This window comes from Cavia porcellus, unplaced genomic scaffold, assembly GCF_034190915.1.
Source record: "Cavia porcellus strain 051 isolate PalLab524CR breed Dunkin Hartley unplaced genomic scaffold, mCavPor4.1 scaffold_18, whole genome shotgun sequence".
NCBI lineage: Eukaryota > Metazoa > Chordata > Mammalia > Rodentia > Caviidae > Cavia > Cavia porcellus.
Window position 1 is genome coordinate 70,402,022 of NW_026947501.1, and position 23,937 is coordinate 70,425,958.

The 23,937-nt window shown below is 56.8% G+C and overlaps 1 protein-coding gene across 5 annotated transcripts in view; it reads right to left on the reverse strand.

The window, feature by feature from the left end:
* Ppp2r2c (protein phosphatase 2 regulatory subunit Bgamma) overlaps positions 1–23,937 on the reverse strand; it is an 87,193-nt gene that overhangs the window by 62,610 nt on the left and 646 nt on the right. For 2 of the 5 annotated variants that reach the window (XM_013146536.2, XM_063230201.1), the window contains exon 1: positions 17,225–17,351. The exons of the other annotated variants lie outside the window; for them this stretch is intronic. In XM_013146536.2, coding sequence (XP_013001990.1) covers positions 17,225–17,336 — 112 coding nt within the window. In that variant the 5' untranslated portion in view covers positions 17,337–17,351. Of the gene's footprint in view, positions 1–17,224; positions 17,352–23,937 lie in introns of those variants that run through there. 5 annotated transcript variants of the gene reach the window in all.

Below are 23,937 nucleotides of genomic sequence, written 5' to 3' on the forward strand. Positions count from 1 at the left end.
AGGCTGCCAGTGGCCAGAGGACCCAGAGCAAGGATTCCAACCTGTGCTCCAAGGAGCCACCAGACTGTGTCTAACTTGCCATCACCCGTGCGGGCGTCAGCACCTAGCCTGCTGCTCTGGCCATCTGCCCCCGGCAGGAGGCCTGTCCTCCCTTCAGAGCAGTGCCACCTGCCTCAGCCCCCGGGGCCACCAATCTGTGACCATGCGGCTTAATGACCACTCAGTTCCATTTAGTTCAGGAGACTTCAATGCCACCAAGCATGGCCCAGTGGGCTAGGAAGAGGGGACACGGGATGACAATGATGGTCATAGTGATTATCTCAGACACCAAGATAAACAGAACACATACCAAGTACCCAGCACTACGTGTTTCATACAAACTAACTGCAGAGACCCAGTTTGGCTTGATGCTGACCACGGTGGAGAGAAACCCCAGGGTGAGTGCATGCCAGACGGGCTCTCTGCCACTCAGTTACATCCCCACCCTTTCCACCTTATTTTAAGGCTAAGATGATCTCCCAGGGTGGCCTCAAAATCGCAACCCTCCTGCCTCAGCTTCCAGAGTAGCTGAGATTACAAGGATTTGCCTCCAGGCCCAGCTAAAGAGGGCACTTTGGGATTCATGCAGGGCACAGTCCAGCCTAGCCCTGCCTGTCCACCGGCGCCACTGGACACAGAGCAGTCAAACAATGCCCAAGGGCCCAGTAGGACCTGGGAGGGCATCAGGCACTGACAGAGGTGCCAGCTCGGTCCTACACACAGCGCCCCACACAGGGTTTCTCATAAGCCACTCCACCATGGTTCTCAGCTGGAGCCTCAGGAGCCTAAGGTGAGACACACAGCCTAGGAGTCGGGAAGCCCTGGGTTCAAACTCCTGGGCTATGTGACCTTCACCAGCAACTCAGCCCCTCTGGGCATCCTGTTTGCAGTCACTGTCAACATGGGTGACAAGGCCTGGCTCCTCGGGCTGTGCTGGGTGCTGGGCAAATGCACCGCCTCCGCCCCCAGGAGTCTCCGAGAACCATCTGGTCCAGGCTGAGGCAGATGGCACGGTGCATTCTTCTCTCCAGTCTCCGTCACCCACGCAGCCTAAGAGGAGCCGGGCGCTGGGCTGATCCAAGCGACAGCAGCCCTGCCTGGCACAGAGGGGGCTCCCACAGCCCTCTCAGCCCAGCGTGGCCTCTGGGACCCTCGTCTGGTTCAAACACCTTTTAGGAAAGAGTAGGCAAATCAGGACCTGCGGTGTGGACGCAGAGGCCACACAGGCCAGAGCAGAACTGGTGAGGTGGGGACAGGAGGATGTGAAGAACAAGGCCGCTGCATCCCAGGGAGCCGGGAGCTGGACAGAGGCTAGGTCTGAACTGCCCTCGCAGACCTGTTTTCTTATTTACTCTTCCAGACACTGCTAAAGCCTCACAGCTCCTCCTCTCATTTTATTTGTTTTTTAAATTTTGTTTTATTTTTTTTTTGAAAACAGGGTCACACTATGTAGTTCAGGCTGGCCTTGAACACATTATGTAGCCCAGGGTGGCCTGGAATTCACAGCAATCCTCCAGGCATGGTGGCATATACCTGTAACTCCAGCACTCAGGAGGCTGAGGCAGGAGGATCTTCATTTTACATATGAAAAGGCCAAGGCTAAGAGAGATCATGTAACTTCCCCAGGGCAGCCAGGACAGCTGGGAATTCCCAATGCAAAGCACTGCCACTCTGGGGGATATTCATGCCGCCCGGTGTAAATCTCCCCAAGGATTCTCCAAACCATCAAACCCCTTCTCTTCTGTTCCCATAGCCTCTAAGCCAATCCGTCTGCACTGTGGAGAATACTGCATGGGACTCGGGGCCTCAATTTCTTTCACCTTGAGAAAGTTGCTCGCGGTACAAAATGATAAAGGTACTCCCTGTTTCCCAGTGATGGTGTCCCGCCTTCAGAAGAAGAGTCTTCTCCGACTCACCTTGCCCATCCCAGTCCCCTCACGTCATTCTCCTCACCGTCCCTCCACAACTGCCCAGAAGACCCGACTTGGCTCCAGAGCCAGGAAGCCACGCCCTGCTGGAGTCACTGAACCTGGCCCATTGAAGGGAGCTACAGAACTAAGTTGGCAAAAAGGAGGATTTTTTTGTGTGTGTTTTTCATTTTTATCGGTACCAGGGATCGAACTCACAACCACCTGCTTGCAAGGCAGGTGCTTATGCCGCTGAGCTAAATCCCCAGCCCCAGAACTAAGTTGGCAAGAGGGTGCACAAAGAGAGACAGCAGAGTCAGAGACGCCCCAGCCTACCCGCCGTCAGCTGAGACTCAGGAACCAGCGTCTATGACAGCTCACCTCACCCAACCACACAGCTCTGCACTCAGACCAGCCAGACTTCGAAGTCCACGCCTGAAGACAAAGTGAGTCTTAAACCATGACTTGGACCGGGAGTCCAGTGCTTTCCCCACAGGCTCTGAAAGCTGTTCCTCTGCCCACCATGTGTCCTGTGACCAGAGCCACCAGGTCTCCAGACTCAGGCGACTGCTCTGGGCCCTCTCCACGGACCCTGAGACCACAGTCTCCTGCTGCTGCTTCCTGGCTGAGTGCCCTGGATACAGCACCTGACCTCCTCAGTTTCCTCCCATGGAAAATCCACACACCGTGGGACCTACCCTCAGGGTCACATGGAAGACTAAACAAAGTGTTCAGGACCGTGCCGCACCCGCAGGAACTTCCTGGGAAGCAACTGGTCTAACCCCAGACACCAGAACACAGGGGTTCCTGCAGCACCTCCACCCACCCTGCCCAAAGGCCCTGGTTTCCCTCCTACCCCACAGACACCAAGCACTACTCAATTGGGAACGAGCCTGGTGGATTCCCTCCTAGGGATTCTTAACTCCTCTTCACTGCCAGGCCAGGCAGCCAGGCCACGGGTAGTGTGGAGACTGGATTCTCAGACTGGGGTCTGCTTCCTTCCAGGCATGGACCAAGATCATACTGGCCTCCCACCTCAGTTTCCCCATCTGTAGCGATCACCATCACCAGCCTTGCAGGCCCAGTGCACAAACCCAACACAACTGCCCACAGGAAAGTGCTGCCCTGATAGGGGCTGTGGGAGTGAGGGCCCCACCGTCCTGGGGCCACTTCTGCAGGTCACCAGCTCCCAGCGGCCTCCCTGCCTCTGACAGTGCATCCAGGGGCCACTGGCCCAGTGTCACAGGCATGCTGAGGACACCTGCGCAGTCACCTTCACACAGCTCCAGGGGACCCTCGGCAGTCCGGGAGCACAGGCAGCACCATCCCACTCACGATGGGGAAGACAAGGGCTCTGCTAGTTGAAAACAGAATCGCACAGGCTACTGAGAGCTGGGTCTTCGAGAGAGGGCGGGGCCCACACACATGTCATCGGCCACACCTCGGAAGAAGTCCTGGGGCGGAAGCAACGGCTGGAGCACAGCCGTTACAAGAAAGGAACTGGAAGTGGTGCCTGCTGCAGAAAGTGACTTTAGGTGAGGCCACGACTGGGGTTTCCTGGGGAGCTCTCTGCACCCCACACCCAAGAGCCAAGGGCTACAGCCAGGTGTGGAGGGGGTGCTGGGCTCTCAAAGGCCCCATAGCACAGAGCAGGCCCCTCTCGCCCTCAGCCGGCATGCACTGCCACCTCAGCCAACTCACACGTGCAGAGAGGAGCCACCCACGCCCGTTTCCATGGGAACCCCCTTGAAATAACCCCGCAGCGGCTGTCATTTTCGCCTGCCGGAGGAGCAGCTCCCAAGAAATGCGCTGCTGCAGGGAGGCAGGCGCTCGCAGGTCCCCAGGATGCTCAGGAAATCTGAGGCCCAGGGCCTCCTGTGCCCCTACATCCCCACTCCACTCACACTCTAGGTTGGCTGCCTGAGCTTTATCCCCTCCCTCTGCTTCACGGGTGCAAGGAAACCGTTAAATCTCTCCTAGTCAATTCAGTGGGAAAAAGGAAATCAGCAGTCCCATGGGTGCTACGCCCATCCACCCCCTGGGGGCGGATGGTCTTGACAACCTTGTTGGGCCCCAGTTTGCAGGGTCAAAGCCTGGAGCCAGATCCAGGGCTAAGAGTGCCTCTGAGAAGCTGCTGGCTGCCCTACAGGTAGCCAAGAGCCAGCAGCCAGGGGCCCAGCAATGAGGCAAGGTGTGTGCTATGGTTTGTGTCTAGATGTCCCCCGAAAGCCTCCTGAAGTCATGGAGGCATCTGAATCTAGAGTTTGTGACTGATTCCTGGTCCAGTGCTGGGATTATGGGTGTGAGTGCTGCACCTGCCCTAGGGTGGGCAGCCTGCATGCTAAGGGACAGAAAGAGTTCTCTCAGCTCCTCCGCTTCTGCTCTTGCTGCTTTGCTGTCTTCTGCTGCCTTGAAGAGTTGCCCCTGTGCCTCCCCACCCTGCCTTGGAGCCAGCCATTATGGACTGAAACCTCCGCACACCATGAGCTAAACAAACCTTTCCTTCCTTACTTCTGGTGTCAGGTATTTTGTCTCAGCAATGAGAGAAAAGTAAACAAGACTTTGTACATAGCCTGATCGTCCTGCAGTGCACAGAGAGCGCTGTGGCTCACCTAGCTACTCATGCAGCACTGATTCCATAGCCCCTCCCTGGACAGGGCAAGGGGGTAAAGCATCCTGTGGAACACCCGCCCACGAACTGTGCCATGACCCAGCAGGACACTGGCAGCCACCAAGAAGGGCTGACAGATGGAAAGACCTTAGCTCAGGGCAGCCAGAGACCACCAGGCTGGTGAGGAGGCGCCTTCAGGGACATGGCAACACCTGCTGCACTTTCTCGGAGCCAGACCCACGCATGCCCTCCCTTCTGCTTCCCGCCCACCTCCGCGGCCAGAGTGGGACTGGAGAACCATCCCTGTCCCTGCTGTGCTGCAGATACTGAGGCACCCAGAGGCCCCATGGGGGCTGAGGCCGATTGTACTGCACCACAAAGTCTCTCTCAGCCCCAGGGCTGTCCACCCTCCACTGCAGCCAGAGTCACCAGGGCCAGCGTGGCCTGAGGAGAAGTCAAGTGACCTCTCCCGGCTTTCAGCTGCCAAGGCCAGAGCTGCCACTTCCAAGTCCCTTTCATCTGTTCCCAGCTGTCCCCTCCCTGCAAGTCAGCAAAGGGACCACAAGCCAATGGCCATGGTCACAAAGGGGCCGGCCCACTGCAGGAGGCCACCGCACAGACCCTGTTACGTGGTTGACTCCAGCAGGTAGCAGGAGGGTCCCTGCCTATGCACTCAGCTGTGGCCCCTCACTGGCACTGGGGGGAACCAGCACCCCAGAGCTAAGTTCCTTCAGAGAGCACCGGCGGTCGGCAAAACCAGACAGCCCTGAGGCCAACTCATGGATGACAGCATCAGGGACTGCATCTGCCCCTACAGTGATGCCCATAGCTGCCCAGGGGCTGGACGTGTCCAGGTGCCCTGACCCACACTTACACCTCCACTAGTTCTGAGACTCTGGGCTGCAGGGACACAAGGTGTCACTTTCAGTAACAGGCTGAGTCCTCTCCGCTGAGAGAAGGGACACAGAGCTGTGCTGCTGTGAGACATGGACGGCTGCCCTGCACACAGCCAGTAGTCCCTAGTCCTGCGTGCCATCCTGGGGCACACGGGCTACAGCCCAACCTGCGGCCTGTCCTCCAGTCCCAGAAGCAGGTGACACCCCGAAGGAGCCCTGTGCTGAGGGGTGAGTCTTCCCCTTCCTCCGGGAGCCAGGTCCAGTGGGGCATGGTTCTCCCAGAAGCACCGTCATCCCGCTGCCGGCCCTGTGCAGCCCGGGGCAGTTTCCCAGCACAGCAGAATTAACGCCCAGAGACCCTGGGTGCAGTGGGAACTGCATCTGCTGGAAAGTCAGCACAGCATCCAAACCCCAAGTCCACCGTCCTGGTCAGCCCTGTGCCGTGGCTCTGGGCAGGGCCTAGCCTCTCTGAGCTCCATCTCTGGGCTCTGGGCTGTGATGGGGGTGGCAGCCACAGTGCCTATGTGTGCTGGCACCAGGTGCATGGGGCCAGGCTCCAGGCCCTCTTCCCAGCACAGACAGAAATGCTGACCTCCAGTCCTGCCCTCACTGCCCCTTCCAGTCAGTTATCCAGTCATGCATTCACGGCCCAACTCAGGGCCTTCACACTGAGCTGCATCCCCAGCCCCTTTCTGCTTTATTTTGAGACAGGGTCTCACTAAGTCACTGCTCTACCCCACACGACTCAAACTTGGGATCCTCCTGCCTCAGTCTCCTGAAGCGCTGGGATTCCAGATGTGTGCCGCAGTGTCCCCCATTTCTAATCTGAATGCAGCATCTCCTTTTATGGGGTGAATGGCTACTCCAGCTTTTGTCTGGATCAGCTCAGAGAGTGCCCAGGCCCTCAGGGCCAGCTCTGCCCTCGGGGCCACCAAGCCTAAACCAAAAGGAGGCAATGGGAAGGGCCCAAAGAAGGCCACGGTGACTCAGCCCCAACACCCGTGCAGGACAGCCACCAGGATGTGGGTGCAGGGAGGCACAGCCCACCTGACCAACCTGGGTTCAAATCCTAGCCCACCCCCTTTTAAGCTATGAGTTTCCTGTCTATCCCTGGAGGTGACAACTCCCCTGGGGGTGGGGTCTCAGACAGGCCAGGCCAACTTATCCAGGTGGCCCACAGCCCCGTTCTGTCTACACTGCAGGACTCCCTGCCCCCCCATCTACTTCCCGTCTCTTCTGCTCTCCTGGGCCCCCAACACCTGCCTTATCATGTGCTTTCCCACCCTCCCTCCTCTGGGAAGCTCACCCTGCCCTACCCAGTCCTGCCCTGCCGCCACCCAAGCGGGCATACGGCCCCCTTTCCTTCTGAGACTCTGTGCCATGAGCTCCTCCTACACTGTCCCAGCACTGGCCAGGTTCAGGGACACAGGACACAGACCTGGTCCATTAAGGCATCCCGAGTCCCCCGGCCCCAGGACACCTGCATCATCAGGTCACCACACAGCACCCTGGAGGAGGACTCCGTGTGCAAAGGGTCGCAGTACCACCCAGACCCCTTCCTGCCCACAGGGCTTCTCAGCACAGGCAGCAGCTCCAGGGGCTCCTTTTACTGCACCAGGGATGAGACCCAAGGATGGGCCTTCTGCACTCTAGGCAGGCACTCTGCCCCCAGTCACACCCCAGCCCTTTTTGTTTAGCCCCTCTAAGTTCCTCAGACTTGCAGTTCTCCCACCTCAGCCTCCCAAATGTCTCCACTCATTTTTAAATAACCGCAATCCCCAATGACACCGAACTTCTCACTGTCACCAATCGCAGGCACACGTGTCACAGTGAAGGTGCTTCCTGCCTGCAGCTGGCCTTGTCTGCATCTGCGCCCCGTGCGGCAGTGGGGGTGGGGGCAGGGTGCCTCACGCCACATGGCGCTGGAGGGCCGGGTCATAAATTCCCGCAGCCGGTTTTACGGGGAAGGTGCTGTGCTGCTGATAGGTTTTATAGCTGCCTGTTTACAGAGACAAGGCGTAATGAAGTCCCAGGCTGGCTGGGCTGAGAGTAGCCAGCAGGGAGAGGGACAAAGGACGAGTGGCCTTCTCCTGTGCCCAGCCTGTCTCTGGGTGGTTTGGGGCCCCATCAATGACAACGATGACTCACTCCCCAGTCCTGCCCGTGTCTGAAGCTTCCTGAAGGACAGCATCCTGGGCCCAGACCACCATGGCGGCACAGCTGCCGTGAGCAAATGAGGATCATCCTTCCTGGAGCCAGGCTGTGCAGAGTTAGCCAGGCAGAAAACCAGTCTGCTCACCCCTTCCCACCCACTCCTACATGCAGGGACCAGCAAGAGAGTGGAGGGGCCGCACGTGGCCACAGAGCCCCAATTCAGTACCTCCAAACCTGTGCAGAAGATGGAGGGGACGAGGATGGGGCATCCATAGGCTGACCCATGCACACCCAGGCACGTGGGTACCACAGGTCGGACCGAGCCCTAAGGAAAGCTTCCCCTCACCTTGTTTCTGGACAAAAGGAAAGAGCAAAAGGAAGGGATGTGTTTGCTGCTTTTGAACAGGGGGTGCACGGTGTCCTCTGCCCAGGCAGGAAGACAAGAGCCTGAGCTTCACAGAGGGTTGGCACCCAAGGTTGGGATGGTGCCCTGCCCGACTCTGCCACCTGCCCCGTCTGTGCATGGAAGACTCGACCCACCTCCCACAGGTGCAGGGAGACTTCCAGGGTGCTCAGGAAAGGCCTTGTGGCTTCCACTAGGGCACTCATCCCATTGTCCCAAGACAGCCACACTGGGCAAAGGACCCCGACCTTTGGGTAGTCCCCACCCACACACATGGGCCCAGCTGTAAAAGGAGGCTTGGCAGATCACATTCAGCACGACAAGCTGCCCAGCCAGGCTCTGCCCAAGTCCCTGCTGTGCAGAACCTGAGGTCACAGTGAGCGGCTGTCACCTGTCCTCAAGAGTGAGAGCTGTCTGTGCCTGCCGTAAGCACAGCACTCCTGATGTGACAGGCTTCATGATGTGGTACTCTGAGGCTCAGTTCCTGATGTGGCAGTGATCACCCCCACCTCCCGGAGGGGACAGAGGTCTACAGACATGTCCTCACACAGCAGTGTTATGAATTCACCATGCCACCAGGGTAGTTACCCTGGCACTGCCAGGTTCACACCACGACCAGTGCTCCAACCCACCCCAGCAGACCCATGAAGAAAGAGGATGAGCAAGTCCCCACCCCGTGAAATCCATCCTCTTCTTTTTTAAAGCAATAAAGACAAACCCAAACCAGGTGTGGCAGTGCATGCCTGTAATCCCAGCACTTGGGAAGCTGAGGCAAGAGGATCGCTGCAAGTTCAAGACCAGCTGGGCTACAAAGTGAGTTCAGGGCCAGCATGAACTGCATAGTGAGACCCTGTCTCAAAAAGACAAAAAAATGACAAACTCTAGCAAGTTGGTTCTAATGTACAGAGGACTCTAGGGGGCCTTGTACGTGCACTGGCTCTGCTCACCCCAAAACATTCAGCCAACTTGAACTTCAGCTTACTAGGCAACATGATACTCAAGAGCTTTACCTGGGCCCTTAACACTCCTGGCCTCTCACCAGACACTACGCTCCGAGAGAGCCAGACACAGGACTGCTCTGAAAAACAGGAATGATCGTCAGCCCTGAACCTGCAACCCCGAAGTGGGGGTGGAAAATGGGCGATAATAGAGGGGTGTTACAGTTTAGATACAGAATGTCCCGCAGTGTATCCTGTGCTCAGAGGATAGGCTTAGGGAGAATGACTGGACCATGGAGATGCCACATCAACGGTGGAAGTCCATCAAAGAACTGAAAGCTAATCCATTTTATTTCAAAGATATAAAAAAAAGAAAAAGCAGCCCCCCCCCAAAAAAAACTTAAAAGCTAACGTTATATGGGGTTGGGGGTGGGGCATGACATGGGTGGGGCCTTTGGGAAGGGGCGGTCCCTGGGCGGGGCCTGCAAGAGGCAGGCCTGGGGGCAGGGCCTGTGAGATGGGCGGGGCCTTGGGAAGAGGCGGTCCCTGGGCGGGGCCTGGAAGTGTTTATCTCCCTCCTGGCTCCTCCATTCTCTGGCTGCTTCTTGTCCCCAATGCAGTGAGCACCGTGTCATAGCAAGCAGTGACTAAGAAGGGCCCTTGAGGCTCCACCCACCACATCTCTGCCTCTGTGCCTGGGGTCTGATTAAACCAGTGACCAGAGGGGAGGCCCGGCCTTCCCTGATCTGCACCCAGGCCCGCATGTGGCCCAGACACCTGACCACCCAGTGCCTTCACTTTGCCTCTTCCCACTGCCAACTCTGGAAACTTCACTGGCACTTTGTGGCATTTGCTGGAAGTGCCCATGCCCCCTTCCCCCTACAAGTCCGTCTGGGAGCTCCTGAGATTGTGGCCACTCTCAGTGGCCGCTCCTCCCACCCTGGACGGACTCCCCTACGCTGGCCGAGATCTGCAAGATGCACAAGTAATGCTCCAGGAACCTGGCACAGAGTGATTCCCGCCTTGGTGTGCGGCCACAACCCCCCACTCCCTGTCTGGAACGTCTTCCCCGTACTGCAAGGCACCAGCTGCTCCTTGGCCACCACACAGCCTTTGAATTTGTCATGCGACAGGAACCCGGCCCACCACCCTGAATTAGGGCCATCTGCTGTATCTCCCTGGTTCCAGAAGTTGGGGGAGAGGCCTGGCCGTGCTCCTCCTCCCTGCATCCTCCTGCCCCATCCACACACCAACCACAGACAACACCAGCCTGATGAATGAATCCACACATAGCTGTTGACCAAATAAGAATCTCTACATTGTGGAATACTATGCAGCTGATAAAAACTGTTTACTCAGAGTCCGTGATAAGAGGAAAATGTTTATACTGTGTTTAATGTTTTGAATGATACAAAACTTATTTATGTTACAATCTAGGGGGCGACTGTAGAAAAATATGTAAATTGCCAGCAATGTTTCTGGGGGCACTGAAACCAAGGACATTATCCGCCTGCACCCCTTTATACTACTTTCTGCGTTTTCAAGTGTTTTTTTTTTTTATTCAAGTGTTTTTACACTGAGATAAAAATAGAGAAACACAAAACAAATCTCCTCACCAGGACATCTTAACCCATTCACAATTCAGCTCCCAGGTCTGACAGCCTGGGACGCCAGGTGATGGATTATATTTTCACAGCTTCAGCAAGGAGCCTGGCTTCTCCTCGGGGCTATGAAATATTCACGGTTGTTTTTATCACCTTCCCGGTTGAAAGCTGGCGTAGGAGCCACTGTCATTCAGTCTCATGACTCCACCATCCTGTTGGATCATTCCAGAAGCAGCGGGCTTGCTCGAGCTCACATCTGCAGAGCTGCATCCCTCTCGTTGACCCAGGGGCTGCCCAGCCACAGCCGCTGTGAGGGCCTCTAGGCACCTCCTCTTCCCCAGGTGAGACCATCAGTACCAAGAACGCCAACTGCAGTCCCCATCCTTTCAGAACGCGAACCACAGTCTTCGGCCCAGCCTGCGCTGCCCATCTGCAAAGACAGCCTGGGGATCTCACTTCTCAGAGCCACCTGGGATTCCCCAAAAGTGACCCTGCAGGTAGAAACCACTCTGAGCCACCTTAGCAAGCAGCGCGAAAGTTTACAACCACCGTATGACCTTTAACACTCTGCTAAGACATTAAGAACTCACACGCCGAGTGTTACACAGGGACAGGGAACTCACAGTAACTGCTATTCATTTAGGACGCTGTAATTTCAGATGCCAGGATCGCAGAGGCAGGGCTGCGGCCCGAGGCAAGAGCTCGGACTCGCTGTGTGCCTGTGCCCTGCCTGCGCCCTGAGACTAAGTTTAGATCAGCACCCAAGGTTTCTACACCTCGTGCCACCTTTTTTTTTTGGTACTGGGGATTGAACTTACGACCTCAGGCTTGCCAGGCAGGTGCTTATGCCGCTGAGCTAAATCCCCAGCCCCTTGTGCCACCTTCAAGAGTCCACGCCGCCTCTAGAAGGGCAGCGCTTCTGCATTTCCCAGGAGGCACCGCTCTGCGCCCCGCCCACACTCAATTCAAAGCCTCCCGCACTGCCTTTTCGTGACTATGTCGCTGCTGGTGTTCTGTTTGCTTGCTTGCCTGTTTGTTTCCGGATGGGTGCTGGAGACACAGCCGGGGCCCGCTGCCTGCTAGACAAGCACATTATCATCCTTGTCTTTGCTGAATGACTGATCGGCCAATTCCTTCTTTTAGTCATTTGGGGTTTTCAGTTTGGTTTTCGGTTTTCTGAGACAGTCTCGCTGTGTATTTCAGGCTGTCACTCACCACGCAGCCCAGACTGCCCTGAACTCTCAGGGATCCTGCCGCCTCTGCCTCCTGAGTGCTGAGATGACAGGTGTACACTACAGTGCCCGGCTAACTCTGGATTTGTGGAACGTCATGTGCATTTCTCCCTGGGAGGGTGTGGTCTGTTTGGGCTGCCACGATGAATTCAGGACCCTGGGCGGCTCACACACACTGGACAGCTGCAATCCCAGGAGAAGAGACCAGAAGTCCAAGATCAAGGCGGGCAGACCTGTGCCGGTGCAGGCAGCCTTCCAGCTCACAGTGGTGCCCTTTCACCTTTGCTGTGCCCTCCCTGGCAGGGGGAGCAGAGGTTCCCAGACAGGGCTCCCCTCTCAGGATGCAGTCACAGCCCCGAGGCCCTGCCCTACAATGTGCTCCTGCTGACCTAGGATGGGGCATGAGGGGACACACAGGGGATGTGTTGGGCAGGGAGACAGGACACAGTCCGGCTGCACACAGTGCTGTCTGTAAGTGAACAGCCATGTGCGGAAAGAGGAGCCTTGGTGACATGTCACAGCGTCTATCTGGGGACTGGGGAGTGGGCCTCCAAGTGAGGCTCCGTGGACACATGCAGTTGCACCAGGTAGGATCTGAGGGGTGCTGTCGGGGCTGGCATCCCCGAATCCACAGAACCTGAAATCAGTGCGTGTGGCCTGTGCCAGCTGAAGACTGCCTGTCCCCAGGGGTCTGACCAGACTGGGGTGACACCCTGGAGAGAGCAACCTGCATGGTGCTGAGCTCACACACAGAGCTGCGCCTTCCCCTTGCTCTGTCATCAAACACATTCCCTGGGCACCAGCAGCTGAGCCAGATATGGATGAGGCAGAAGCTGGGTTCCTGTCCTGGCTCTTGATGTGCTGTGCTGAGTCATTTCTCCCGGCTGGAGTGGGCGCTGGTGCCTGGGCTCCACAGCATCGAGAGGTCAAGGAGGAAGAGGCCGAGAGGCTCCCAGGAACCCACGGAATCATGGGAAGCAGCAGGATATATGGGCTTGAAGGAGATGAGGGGCAGCAGCTGGGGGACCCACGACCACATAGGTGTCCACTACTGCACAGCAAAACTCCCTGATAGACAGCTCCGCACAGATACTACTGCGGCAGGGCATGGTGCAGACGGCAAATCTCCCACAACCCTGATGGCGTGACAGGGGCTGGGGTTCTGCCTCACCTTCATCCCCTTGCCTGTTGGCTGGCGGCTCAGCCAGGCACCTGTTTTTTCCCTCCAAGAGCCTCTCCACAGCCCACTGGGCTGCCCACATAGGTGGCCAGCTTCCAAGACCAAGGGTCCGCAAAGAACAAGGCCTGGCTCTGCGGTGGCCTCTTTGTAACCTGGCCTCCGAAACCACACAGTGTCACCTCCGCCATACTCTGCTGGCTCCTGTCACAGCCAAGCAAGGGGAAGTCGATCCCCAGGAGAGTCTTACAAACACCAACACCTGGCCACACAGAATGAAACTCAGCCAGAGGCAGAGGACAAGCCAGGGGGCTGCGTTAGGGACCCAGGCAACATCTAACGCAGAAAAACAGCCGAAGGCCATACGCACCTCACACACGGATGGACACTGCAGCCAGGCAACGTATACCAGGCACGTCACAAAAGCACAGCATATCTCACGGTTACCTCAGCAAATTCCAGAGGCCTGTGGCCAGAAGGCTCAGGGAAGGAGCTACAGACGCTTAGATTTGGCTATGAAGAAAAGCTGTGTTAAAACAGACTCAAAAGCAGCTGCTGCACCTCCCGGGAAAACTGCCAAGTTGTGCAAAGGTGCCCATCTCTGCACTGTTTATGAAGACACATGTCACCATGCTGTTCATGACCCCATGCACACACAAGTCCCCTTGTCACCACTGGGATGGAGCTGACTACAGCTCGTGACAGTTCCTGAAGGTGGCTGTCATCCCCAGCAGGTGTCTGTCTAAGTCCTCATGCCAGGACCTCAGGACATAACTGCATTTGGAGACAGGGCTGTCCCAGAGGTGACTGAAGTAACATGTGCCCCTGTGGGTGGCCCTGATGTCCTCCCAAGGACAACCAGTGAGGATGCAGGGAGAGGACACTGCTGCAAGCCAAGCAGGGAGAGTCCAGCAGGAGCCAGCCCCACTGACACCTGACTGTGACGTCTGTGTCCGGAAGTGGAGATTACTCAAGCTGCGTGGTCACAGCCCGTGGGGCCTTGCTCTGGTGGCCAGGGCAGAGGGTACAGCAGGCTCTGTGTGTCCTAACTTGAGAGACACAGAGAAGGCTGCAGGAAAGCCATGAAGAGGGTAAAACAGGATGGGCACAGAGTAGGTGTTCCAGGTTTTCACTGGAGGAATGAAGGTGGATGGACAGAAAGAGACAGACACGGAGAGACAGGATGAGTATACACATGCAAAGAAAAAGAATCCAAAATAGTTTCAGAGACAGGATTTCATCTTTCTCCTTTTCACTTTCCATATTTTCTGAAACTCCTCCAGTGATCTCGTGGCCAGTATTTTTGTGGTAAAAGCGTCTGACAATAGCCATGAAAATGGTCTCAAATGGGAAATGGTGGGCCTCTCACTACGGCACTCTGGTGTCAAGAGGATGAATCCAAATCCCATGTCGCTATGTTCAGAACCTTCCACCTCTGCTCAGCGCCCCTCAGCTGCGCCCCAGCCTCTAAGCCAGGGAACATGCACCTCTCCGAGAAGTGATGCCCAGGTCACAGCCACAGCCCCTCTCCTGCCAGACCTGCCTGTGCTCAGCCCACTGGCTCCCTGGACACAGCCTCCAAGACAGAGTCCCTGGCCTCCCACTTGGTCCCACTGTGCTCACAGTGACACTGAGGCAGGGACCGAGAGGGCTAGGGGTCAAGGGAGGCTTCCAGGGCAGGGTGCCCAGGATTCTTCAGACTGAAATATGGCATCTGTCTTGTCAGGTCACATGGCAAAGACAGCGAGTGGCACCTAGATCCACGCTCTGGGCCCCTCTGCAGGGTCAGCCCTGTGCTGCCTAACCAGGGATGCCACCTGCTCCTCCTGTGCAGCTGGGTGGTACCGTGTAACCAGCTCTGGGGTGATGGGCAGCACTTCCAGCTGCCCATGTGTGAGAATCCAGGACATCTCCCCCGGAGCAGGGAGAGAACAGGGGCTGCAGATGGCAGGGCCTGAGCCCCCGGTCACTCTGTGGACGGGACTACCACCAACTGCGGGGGTTACCAGAGCAGAGCTCCTCAGTATTAAGCTCTCTGCTGCTGCTGTAACAACAGAAATCCCGACATCTGTTGGGAGGAACTGTCCATATGGCATACCCTGTTTCTCTCAAGACAACGGTCGCCTGGTCCAGACACAGAGCAGCGTGACCGTGAGCCCAGCACTCTGGGAGGCTGAGACAGGAAGACTGCAAGTTCCAGCCTAGCCCGGACAACTCAGTGTGACCCTGTCTTAAAACTTAAAAAACAGGGGCTGGGGATTTAGCTCAGCGGCATAAGCGCCTGCCTTGAAGCAGGCAGTTGTGAGTTCGATCCCTGGTACCGATAAAAACGAAAAAGACCAAAAAAAAAAAAAAAAAAAACAGGCCAAGCGTGGTGGCCCACTCCTGTAATGCCAGCACTCAGGAGGCTGAGGCAGGAGGATTGTTACAAATTCAAGACCAGCCGGGGCTACAAAGTGAGCCCAAGGCCAGCCTGAACCACATAGGCAGACCCTGTCTCAAAAAAAAAAAAAAAAAAAAAAAAAAAAAAAAAAAACAAAAGAAAACCTTAAAAATAAAAATTTTAAAGGGATGGAGAAGGTAACTCAGTGTGAAGGCCTGGAGCTCCATCCCCAGTACCAAAAAAAAGGAGAAGAAAAGAAAGCACTTGGAAGGCCTAGAAGGTGGGACAGAAGGCAGGCATCCACTCAGAGAAGAAGGCAACTCACACCCGCCGCGCCAGCCGAGGAGCTGGGTCCCTGAACCGTCCCACCAGCCACCACCACCCCAGAGGCAGGAGCATCCCCTTCACCAGGTCTCCGAGGTGATCGCTGGGTGTGGCCTGGCTGAGACACCTCCTAAGGCCAGGGCTGGGCTGGCATCTCAAGGCGGGAGGGGCCCTGCTGAACAGGAGTCAGCCTGGGCTGGTTCCCACAGTGCCAGCGGCCACTGCCAGCCCAGCATGGGTCAGGGACAGGAGGGCGGCACTGTAACCCTCCTACAACACCCATCAATGTGTCAGCCAAGCAGGGGTCTGAAAGTGAGAGAGGACTGCCCACTCCACATCAAGAAGACTGTAAGAAAAAGAATGGCAGAGGGCCAGGCATAGCTCAGGGGCATAAGCATCTGCCTGGCAAATGCAAGGTCCTGAGTTCCATTCCTGGTACACACAAAAAGCATATACTAGTGCTTCATTCCTTTTCTAGGCATGGTGGTGCATGCCTGTAATCACAGCACTCCGGAGGCTGACACCATTCATTGCCAGTTTGAGACCAGCTTGAGTTACCAAGTGAGCCCAAGGCCAGCCTGAACTGCATAGTGAGAGCCTGTCTCAAAAAAGCAAAAGAGCGGCAGGACTCAGACTCTGGGAAACTAACTCACGGCTAAGGCATTTGGGAGACAGCAGGGGAGGTTGGGCCAGAACTTAGATAACTAGGATTAGTATGCATCGCTAGGTGGGTTCATGGTATTTGGTTATGCAAGAAAACTCGTCGGCAGTAAGAGATGCCTGGTGATGTAACCACAGGAGCCTTACATTTGCTTAAAAATACTTCTTCAGCCAAAAGCCAGGAAGTAGAAGCACTGGGAGATGGCAGAAGTGGAACGAAATCTCTGATGGCATTTGAAGGGAGGGTTGGCAATGCGACATACTCTTTTCTCTACTTTGCACACATTCCAAAAGTGTTGTGAAACCTTTCTGGAACTGCTTTTTCAAAATTCCAGAAGTTAGTAACTTAAAAGTTGCTGTTTCACTCTAACTTCCACGCGGTGCATACCTTATTTCATTCAATCTTGGCCAAAAGCCTCTTGGGTTGGACGCTCTCGCTGCTGTGTGGATGGGGAATTTGGCTTGGAGGCCTCGGACACAGCCAAAGGCCCGAAGTTGTGCCACAGCCCAGCTCAGCCTCAGAGCCCAGCCCCAGGTTCCAGCCTCAGCAGCTGCCCGGTCCAGATGAAGCCCAGCCAGGGCCTGTGGTGGGACAGTCCACCCCTACCAGGGCAGCCTGTCCTCCCTGGTGGCCGGGGCCTGTAGGCAGCCTTTGTTCTGCCTCAATGTGTCATTCAGCCCAATCTAGAGGACAATGGCCCCTGCTGTGCCAGGGCGCTGGTTGGCACAGTGGCTCCCTGATGCCCGGCTTCCATGGGCAGCAACTTCGTCCTGGACTCAGAAGTCCAGACCTTGTCAGGGACAAGCACCATGTCCCCTCTGCTCCTCCTGCCAGGAAGGCATGGGAACCCCGCTCCATCACCAGCAACAGCCCCCTGCAGGCCCCCGCCACTCACCTGTGCACTGGGCAAGGCCAGGAACACCAAGTTCACCTTCTGAGCATGGTGCCTCATCCAGAGGGCCAGGTGCTGCCCCTCGGTCCCTTCCAAGCCATGTGACACAAGGCATGAGTCCATACCTGCTGTCTCCTCTGTAAAACAAGGTGCCATACCCATCATACTAGGTGACAGTGGTGCCCACAGCATCATGCCTGGCAGATGGTGAGCCATCAGCATCATGCCTGGCAGGTACTCACCAAGTGACAAACTGCAGCCTTAGCCATTGTGTGTGGTTTGTCATTATTTAACCCACAGAGGTAATTATTGAGTCCACATAGGTCTTTTTTTTTTCTTTTGCTGGTACTGGGGTTTGAACCCTGGACTTTCCCTCTGAGCTACGGTCCCCACCCTTTTTATGCTTTATGCTGAGTCACTAAATTGCCCACTCTGGGTTTGTTACTTGTACTCCTCTTGCCTCAGCCTACCAGAGACCTGGGATTACAGGCATGTGCCACCACGCCCAGCCATGTGGGTCACTCTGCCATGGTGTCTGCCTTTGCAGGGCCCTGCTTAATCAGCAGACCCTGCCAGGGCATCATGGGGACACAGGGTCCCCCTCCAATGTTAGCAGGGTGCTCAGGTGCCCGTCCTCTCACTGGTACCCAAGTCCGTGGGAAGGAGGACTGATGTTGCTGGAAGAGCACAGCCTGGCTGGTGTCCATAAAATGAAACCTGGAAGGGCCGGGGATTTAGTTCAGAGGCAAAGTGCCTGCTGACAAGCAGAAGGTAGTGAGTTCCATCCTGGTAGCAAAAAAAGAAAGAAAGAAAGAAGCCTGGAGCAGGCGGCTCTAGAGAGCAGACAGGGCTGGGAAAGCAAGGCAGAATGCACGGAATCGGGACGCTTCGAGGCAGGGATGGGGGGGCACCACAAAGAGGCCTCCAGAGGAGACTGCAGTCACTTCCACTGGCCTGCAGGAAAGTCTGACTCTTCTCCCTGCTGTCCCCACTCCCTGCTTCCTGGGAGGCACCACGGTCTGTGTCCCCTACCTCTGCCTCCATATGGCCTCCCAGATCTGTACCCGCTCCAAACGTCTCAGTCTTTGTCCCCTGGATGCTGGTAGACCTGGAGCTAGGGCCTCTGCCCTCCTCTCTCCTCTCTCCTTCCTCTCACCCACTCTCAGCCTCCCAGCTCTTTCTCATCCTCCAGAAGTATTTGTTGAAAGAATGAGTGATGCCAATGTCCAGCCAACACAGAGGCTGGACCTCTGTGTGTCCAGCCTCTAAGGGGAATCAGGAGACAGCAGGCACAGAAGGCACGCTCAGTTCCACCTCACTGGGTTTCAGACGGGGACTGAAGCAAGTTTCTTCTCATCTAGGATGTTTGCAAAGGTCAAACAAATCAAACTACCGAATGCCGACCGGTATGTGGCAAAACAGAAACATGTTCAGAACCATCTGGCGGACGTATCAAGAGTATTATAATTTTATATCAAGTTCATGTGCAAGATTCTCTCGCTGAAGAACACCGTTCCCCAGTTTGAGGAGAGGATGGCGCAGGGAATCTTCATGGACAGCGTCCCCTCACCCAGCACTCATTATGAAGTGGCAGAAAGCAGCCTCGCCCACAGCACAAGAGGGACTGCACTGTGACTATCCCAGCAGCCACCAGACGATGGCTATAAACACTAGGGATCTGGGGCGACACAGCGGTCCCGTTACCGCTCTCCTCTACAAGGATATGAGAATGCCCAAGACTTCCAAAACGGCAAAGAAGGAGGAAAAATTAACACAGGGCCGCTGGCCCTGTGCCTGTCCCCAGAAGAACAGCCTGGGGTGGTCAGGTCCCTGCTGCACAGGGGCATAGTGGGCCAAGGAACGTTAAAGCTCTGGTCCCGCCCCCTAGGGAAAAACTGTCCAATAGATGCCAGGCTGCCTCTGTTTCCACCAATCAGAAAATCTGGGGGCGGAGCCAAGGAGCCACCTTGTAAATTTTAACACATCACTTCTGTGTCTACCATGGTGTTAGTTGCTATTTAACAAAAGTAAAGAGAAGTATTCAGTTTACTGTAATCACTTAGGGTGATTTCCATAGCTTGTCATTCTGGGCCATTCCAATTTTAAGCGCCAGTGGAACACAAGAAATAGGCCGGAAGGGGAAAGGGGAGGGCAATCCCTACACTGCACTTTGTGGAAAGCTGTAGGTTCAAGGCACACTGGTGCTCCAGTCTATCATTTTCTCTCATTCTAGGAAATTTACCCCAAAATTTTCCCCCCTAAGACGCTTAAATATATAAAGAGTCTGCAAAATGAGCCCTTGGATGTGGTGGCACATGCCTGTAATCCCAACACTCGGGAGGCTGAGGCAGGAGGATCACCATGAGTTCGAGGCCAGCCTTAGCTGCACAGAATCAAGGCCAGCAGGAACTACACAGCAAGACCCTGTCTCATAAAACCAAAGTGGGGAAGGGTCCTGCCTTCCACCATTAAATGGAGCCCAGCTTTCTATGGATCGGCAAATTGCAGATTTCCACCCCTTGGGACACACAGTATCCCATCCCGACGGTAACACACCTCACCCTGCCTGCACCCCGCACCATTCTGCATGTTTTCCTTCCTGCCTGGTAAATCCTTCTATCCCTCCCCTGACACAGCCTGGAAATTCTTTTTCTCTGGCAGGGCGGGTGAATCCACTCCGAGGTGGGGGCCCCACCTCCTCTTGGGGTGGCCTCGTGGACCCACGCAGGGACACCTGCACTGAGGCGGGAAGCAGAATCGCTCAAGGCACAATTCATATTTCAGAGTCGCACTTGGGGCCTACCGGAGCTGAGTGGGGCTGCGGAAGCCGCGGGAACGCAGCCCACTTCAACCACTTCCTGCGGGGCAGCGCAGCTCCAAACCTCTGCCCTCCGCAGGCAGCGGGGGAGGACCTGGGTGCCGCCTCCTCCTCGTCCCCCCGAGTCTCCGTGGGGCTGACTGGAGCAAGAAAGGGTGCGACCGCCTCCCGGGCGCCTCTGCTTCTCGGAAGCCACTGACGACCTTAAAGGACGAGGCCGCCCCGCGCACGCAAGGTCGGGGCGCACAGGGAGCGTGGCCCGGCTCCCGGAACGTTTCCAGACGCAGCCGCGGGGTACCACGCCACGCGTGGGGCTTTCCGTGGGTGAGGATGCGTGGGACGGCCGGGCCTGCAAGCGAAGCCCCAGAAAATCCTACGCGCCAGCTAAATTAGAAAAGCAGTTTCTACACACGTTACATAAAGAGCGGTTTCGGCTTTTATTAAAAACAGACGCAGGCATTATAGATTTTTTTTTTATCGGTACCAGGGATTAAACTCACGATCATACACTTGCCAAGCAGGCGCTTATGCTGCTGAGCCAAGTCCCCAGATGCAGGCATTAAAGAGACTGGAAGGAGAACTACAGGGCGCCCAGAGACCAGCAGCGGGGGGCCCTGCGCTTCCACCTCCCGGTGGCCACTGTCCCCACCCCCACACAGCCCAGAGCCCGCGCCCCAGCCACACTGCCAGGGCCAGGGCCAGGTCGCATCTGGGCTCCTGAGGCACGAACACCAAAATCTGCAGCAAGGTTAAGACCGCGGCAAGGTGCAGAAACGCTGCATTAGAACCTCACTTCATCTTTCAAGAAGAAAAACAGAGCCGGGCCTGGTGGCACACTCCTGTCATCCCAGCACTCCGGAGGCTGAGGCAAGAGGATCGTTGTGAGTTCAAAACCAGCCTGGGCTACAAAGTGAGCTCAAGGCCAGCCTGAACTGCATAGCGTGACCCTGTCTCAAAAAGACAAAAGAAAAATGGAACTGACCGAAGCCAATGGCAGCCACCACAGCAGCAAGCCCCTCTGACCCACGCTGCCTTTATCACCAAGCTGTGTGACAACAGAAGGCCAGGGAAACTCAGGCCTGGGGAGACTCGGACAGGGGGACAAGAGGCAAGTCTCGCGGAGTAGGGCAGGATGTGGCCCCCAGCCCCTTGGTGCCCTGGTCCCCACTTGGCCAGTGGGTTCAAAGGCAGCCTGGTGTTTTCCTGACTTGCTTCAAGGCCAGGGAATGGGGGTGCTGCTGGCCGCAAGGAACAGAACTGACTCAAAGTGCAGTGGCAGGGTGTGTACCGCGTGTGCAAGGAGAAGCCGGGAGGTAGGGTGGACGTGAGGCCCAGACGTCACCATGGCTTTCAGGTCTCCTTCACCCTCCACCCTGCCACCAACAATGTCAGTTTAAGACTCACTCCCTCCATGGTGCCAAGAGGGCTACCAAGCATCACTGGGGCTCCACATTCACACTATGAGAAGGACGTCTGCTTTCTTCCCAACCTCTAGAACACACGTCCACTCTGGATCCGGTCCTCACAAAGGGAGGACAGCACCCCAGGACCAACCAGAACTAGCCAGGGCCTGCAGTCCCTTTCCGGGAAGGAACCACAGTGCACTAGGCGAAGAGAGGGGACCGGTTTGACATCCGCCCCAGGGGACAGTTCCCTCTGCAGGGTGGGTCAGGGGTGGGCAGAGAAAGAGTAGAGTATCCAGGATGCCACTGAGGACAGCACCACAGAGAGGAAACTGCCTGGGGGCCACGCTGAGATCCACCTGGGCCCTGGCTCCTGGAGTGCCCTCCTCACACACACTGGCCCACCGCACACACACTGGAGCTGAGTCCCAGGGCTGCAGCCAGGCTACCCAGCTTCCTCTCTTCCCTGGCGCCCCTCTTTGGGACCCCTCACTGTCATAAGAGTCTCTACTTCACTGCTCACCCCAATCCCCAAATTCTGCATGCCCTGAACCTATACCTAAGATCCCAGCCACCTTCAGTACAGCAGAGCTTAGCCAAGACCATGCACAAGGAAAACCAGGCCCATACTGTACTAGCTCACACCGAGGTGTGAATGACTAACAAACCTAAACTCTTCTCAAGTTATACAGGATTTTAGAGCCATGGGAACTCAAGCAGGGCTCCCACTGGCAAAGGCAACTTCTGACTGGAGACAGGAAGAATTAGTGGGAGTAGGTGAGGAGGGAAGGTGCTCCAGGCAGGGGGAGCAGCCAGTGCAAAGGCCCTGAGGCCACAAAGAACATGTTCGATTGCTTAAGGAACAGGAAGTAGACCACATCCAACCAGGAAACTGAACTCTCCGGCTTTTGGCAAACTGAGTCTCAACATCCACCAGTCCTCTGCTCCTCCAGGTTATGCTACACTCTCACAGCGCCAGCCACATAGGCTGTTCCTGCATCATGGTGTACCTTCTTCATCAGCACAACCACCACCCCCTCCATAATCCCGAGAAGGAGCCTTAGGATCACTCCCTTCCCCAAAAAAGAAAGCAGAGCCCAGAGAAGTTTAGTAATCTGTCTGAGGCAGCACAGCACGTGGAGTCAAAGGCATAATTTTAACACAAGTCCATCAGGCACAGGCTGGATCTTGACTACCCCATACTTGGAGCACAAAATACATTCAGGATACAATAGCAAGAATGCAAATTCCGTGGAGGGAGGCCAGAGCGGGGTGCAGGCTCCGGAGCCTGGTGTGGGAGGGCCAGGCACTCCGCGGGTGTGCAACACCCTGGGCCTCATTCCATGACCTCTCTTCCCTGGGCCTCCCAGAAATGCCAGCCTGCGCTGCAGAAGCATCTTACCCGTGCCCATTTCACAGATGGGGAAACAGGCTCCCTGGTGGGGGGACAGGGCTGCTTAATAGAATGCAGGCCGCACGGGACAGGGAATCCAGGTCCCCAAGGCAAACCAAGGGTTGCTCCCTAGGGTGCTCAAGAAGCCTGTGCCCAGCAAAGGACGCGGTGGGTAGCGGCACCACAGGCCCTTGGTGCGCCCTGCTGAGGGCCAGCGATGGATTACAGAAGGGGCTGCATGAAAATGCCACCGCCTGTTGCCCAACGCAGCCTGTCCCAAGACCACAGCCCAGGCACAGGGCACAGCGGCACCCGCCCAGGGCCCTCAGAGCCCGGTCTCCCAGTACCTGCCAGCAGCCAGCGGCCTCCTCTGCCCCACCTCAGACGCCGATCTGCTCCACCTCGCCGCGCGGCGACAAAGGGCAGACCCCGGGCCCGGCTGCGTAGTCTGGGTCCCAGGCCCTGTCCCTGGTTTTGGTCCCGGTCCCGGCCCCACCCCTCTCGCGCCTTGTGCGGAGCGTGACTCAGCGGTTCAGCTCCGCACCGGCCCCGCGCCCCGGGTCCGCCCAGCTGCCGCACGGCCTGGTTTCTAGCGAACGCGGCCTCCGGCGGCAGACAGCAGCAGGCCCACGCGGAATCCCCGCACGGTCACCCACGCAAGCCAGAACTCAGGCCGACCCCTCCCCCAGGGACCCGTTGGAAACCTCAGTACTGGGGGCCGGTGCTCTGGGGGTGCCCCGCCCCGTGCCCGGGAGGTCCCGGCACGCGTGTCCTCAGCGCCACAGCCCACTCGGGGCTCCTGGGGCCCTCCACCCAGGGTCACTCCATGCCTGGCTGCTCCCTGGCGCTGTCCCACTGTGCCCGGGCCTGGCTGCGCAGGGGATCCCAGAAGTTCCTGCTCCTTTCCTCCGGGCTGCAGCAGGCTGGGGTGGGGGCTGGGCTGGAAGGCACAACTTGGGGCGTTAGGGACCCAAGGTCTGTCGCGAGCACGTCCCACTTTCCTGGAAAGCCCTGCCGGCATGGCCTGGCTCCGCCGGTCCCTGTCTAACTCCCGAGGAGAAGGCCAGGCCCGAACCGTCTTGTCGCTCCCTCCCAGGGTCCC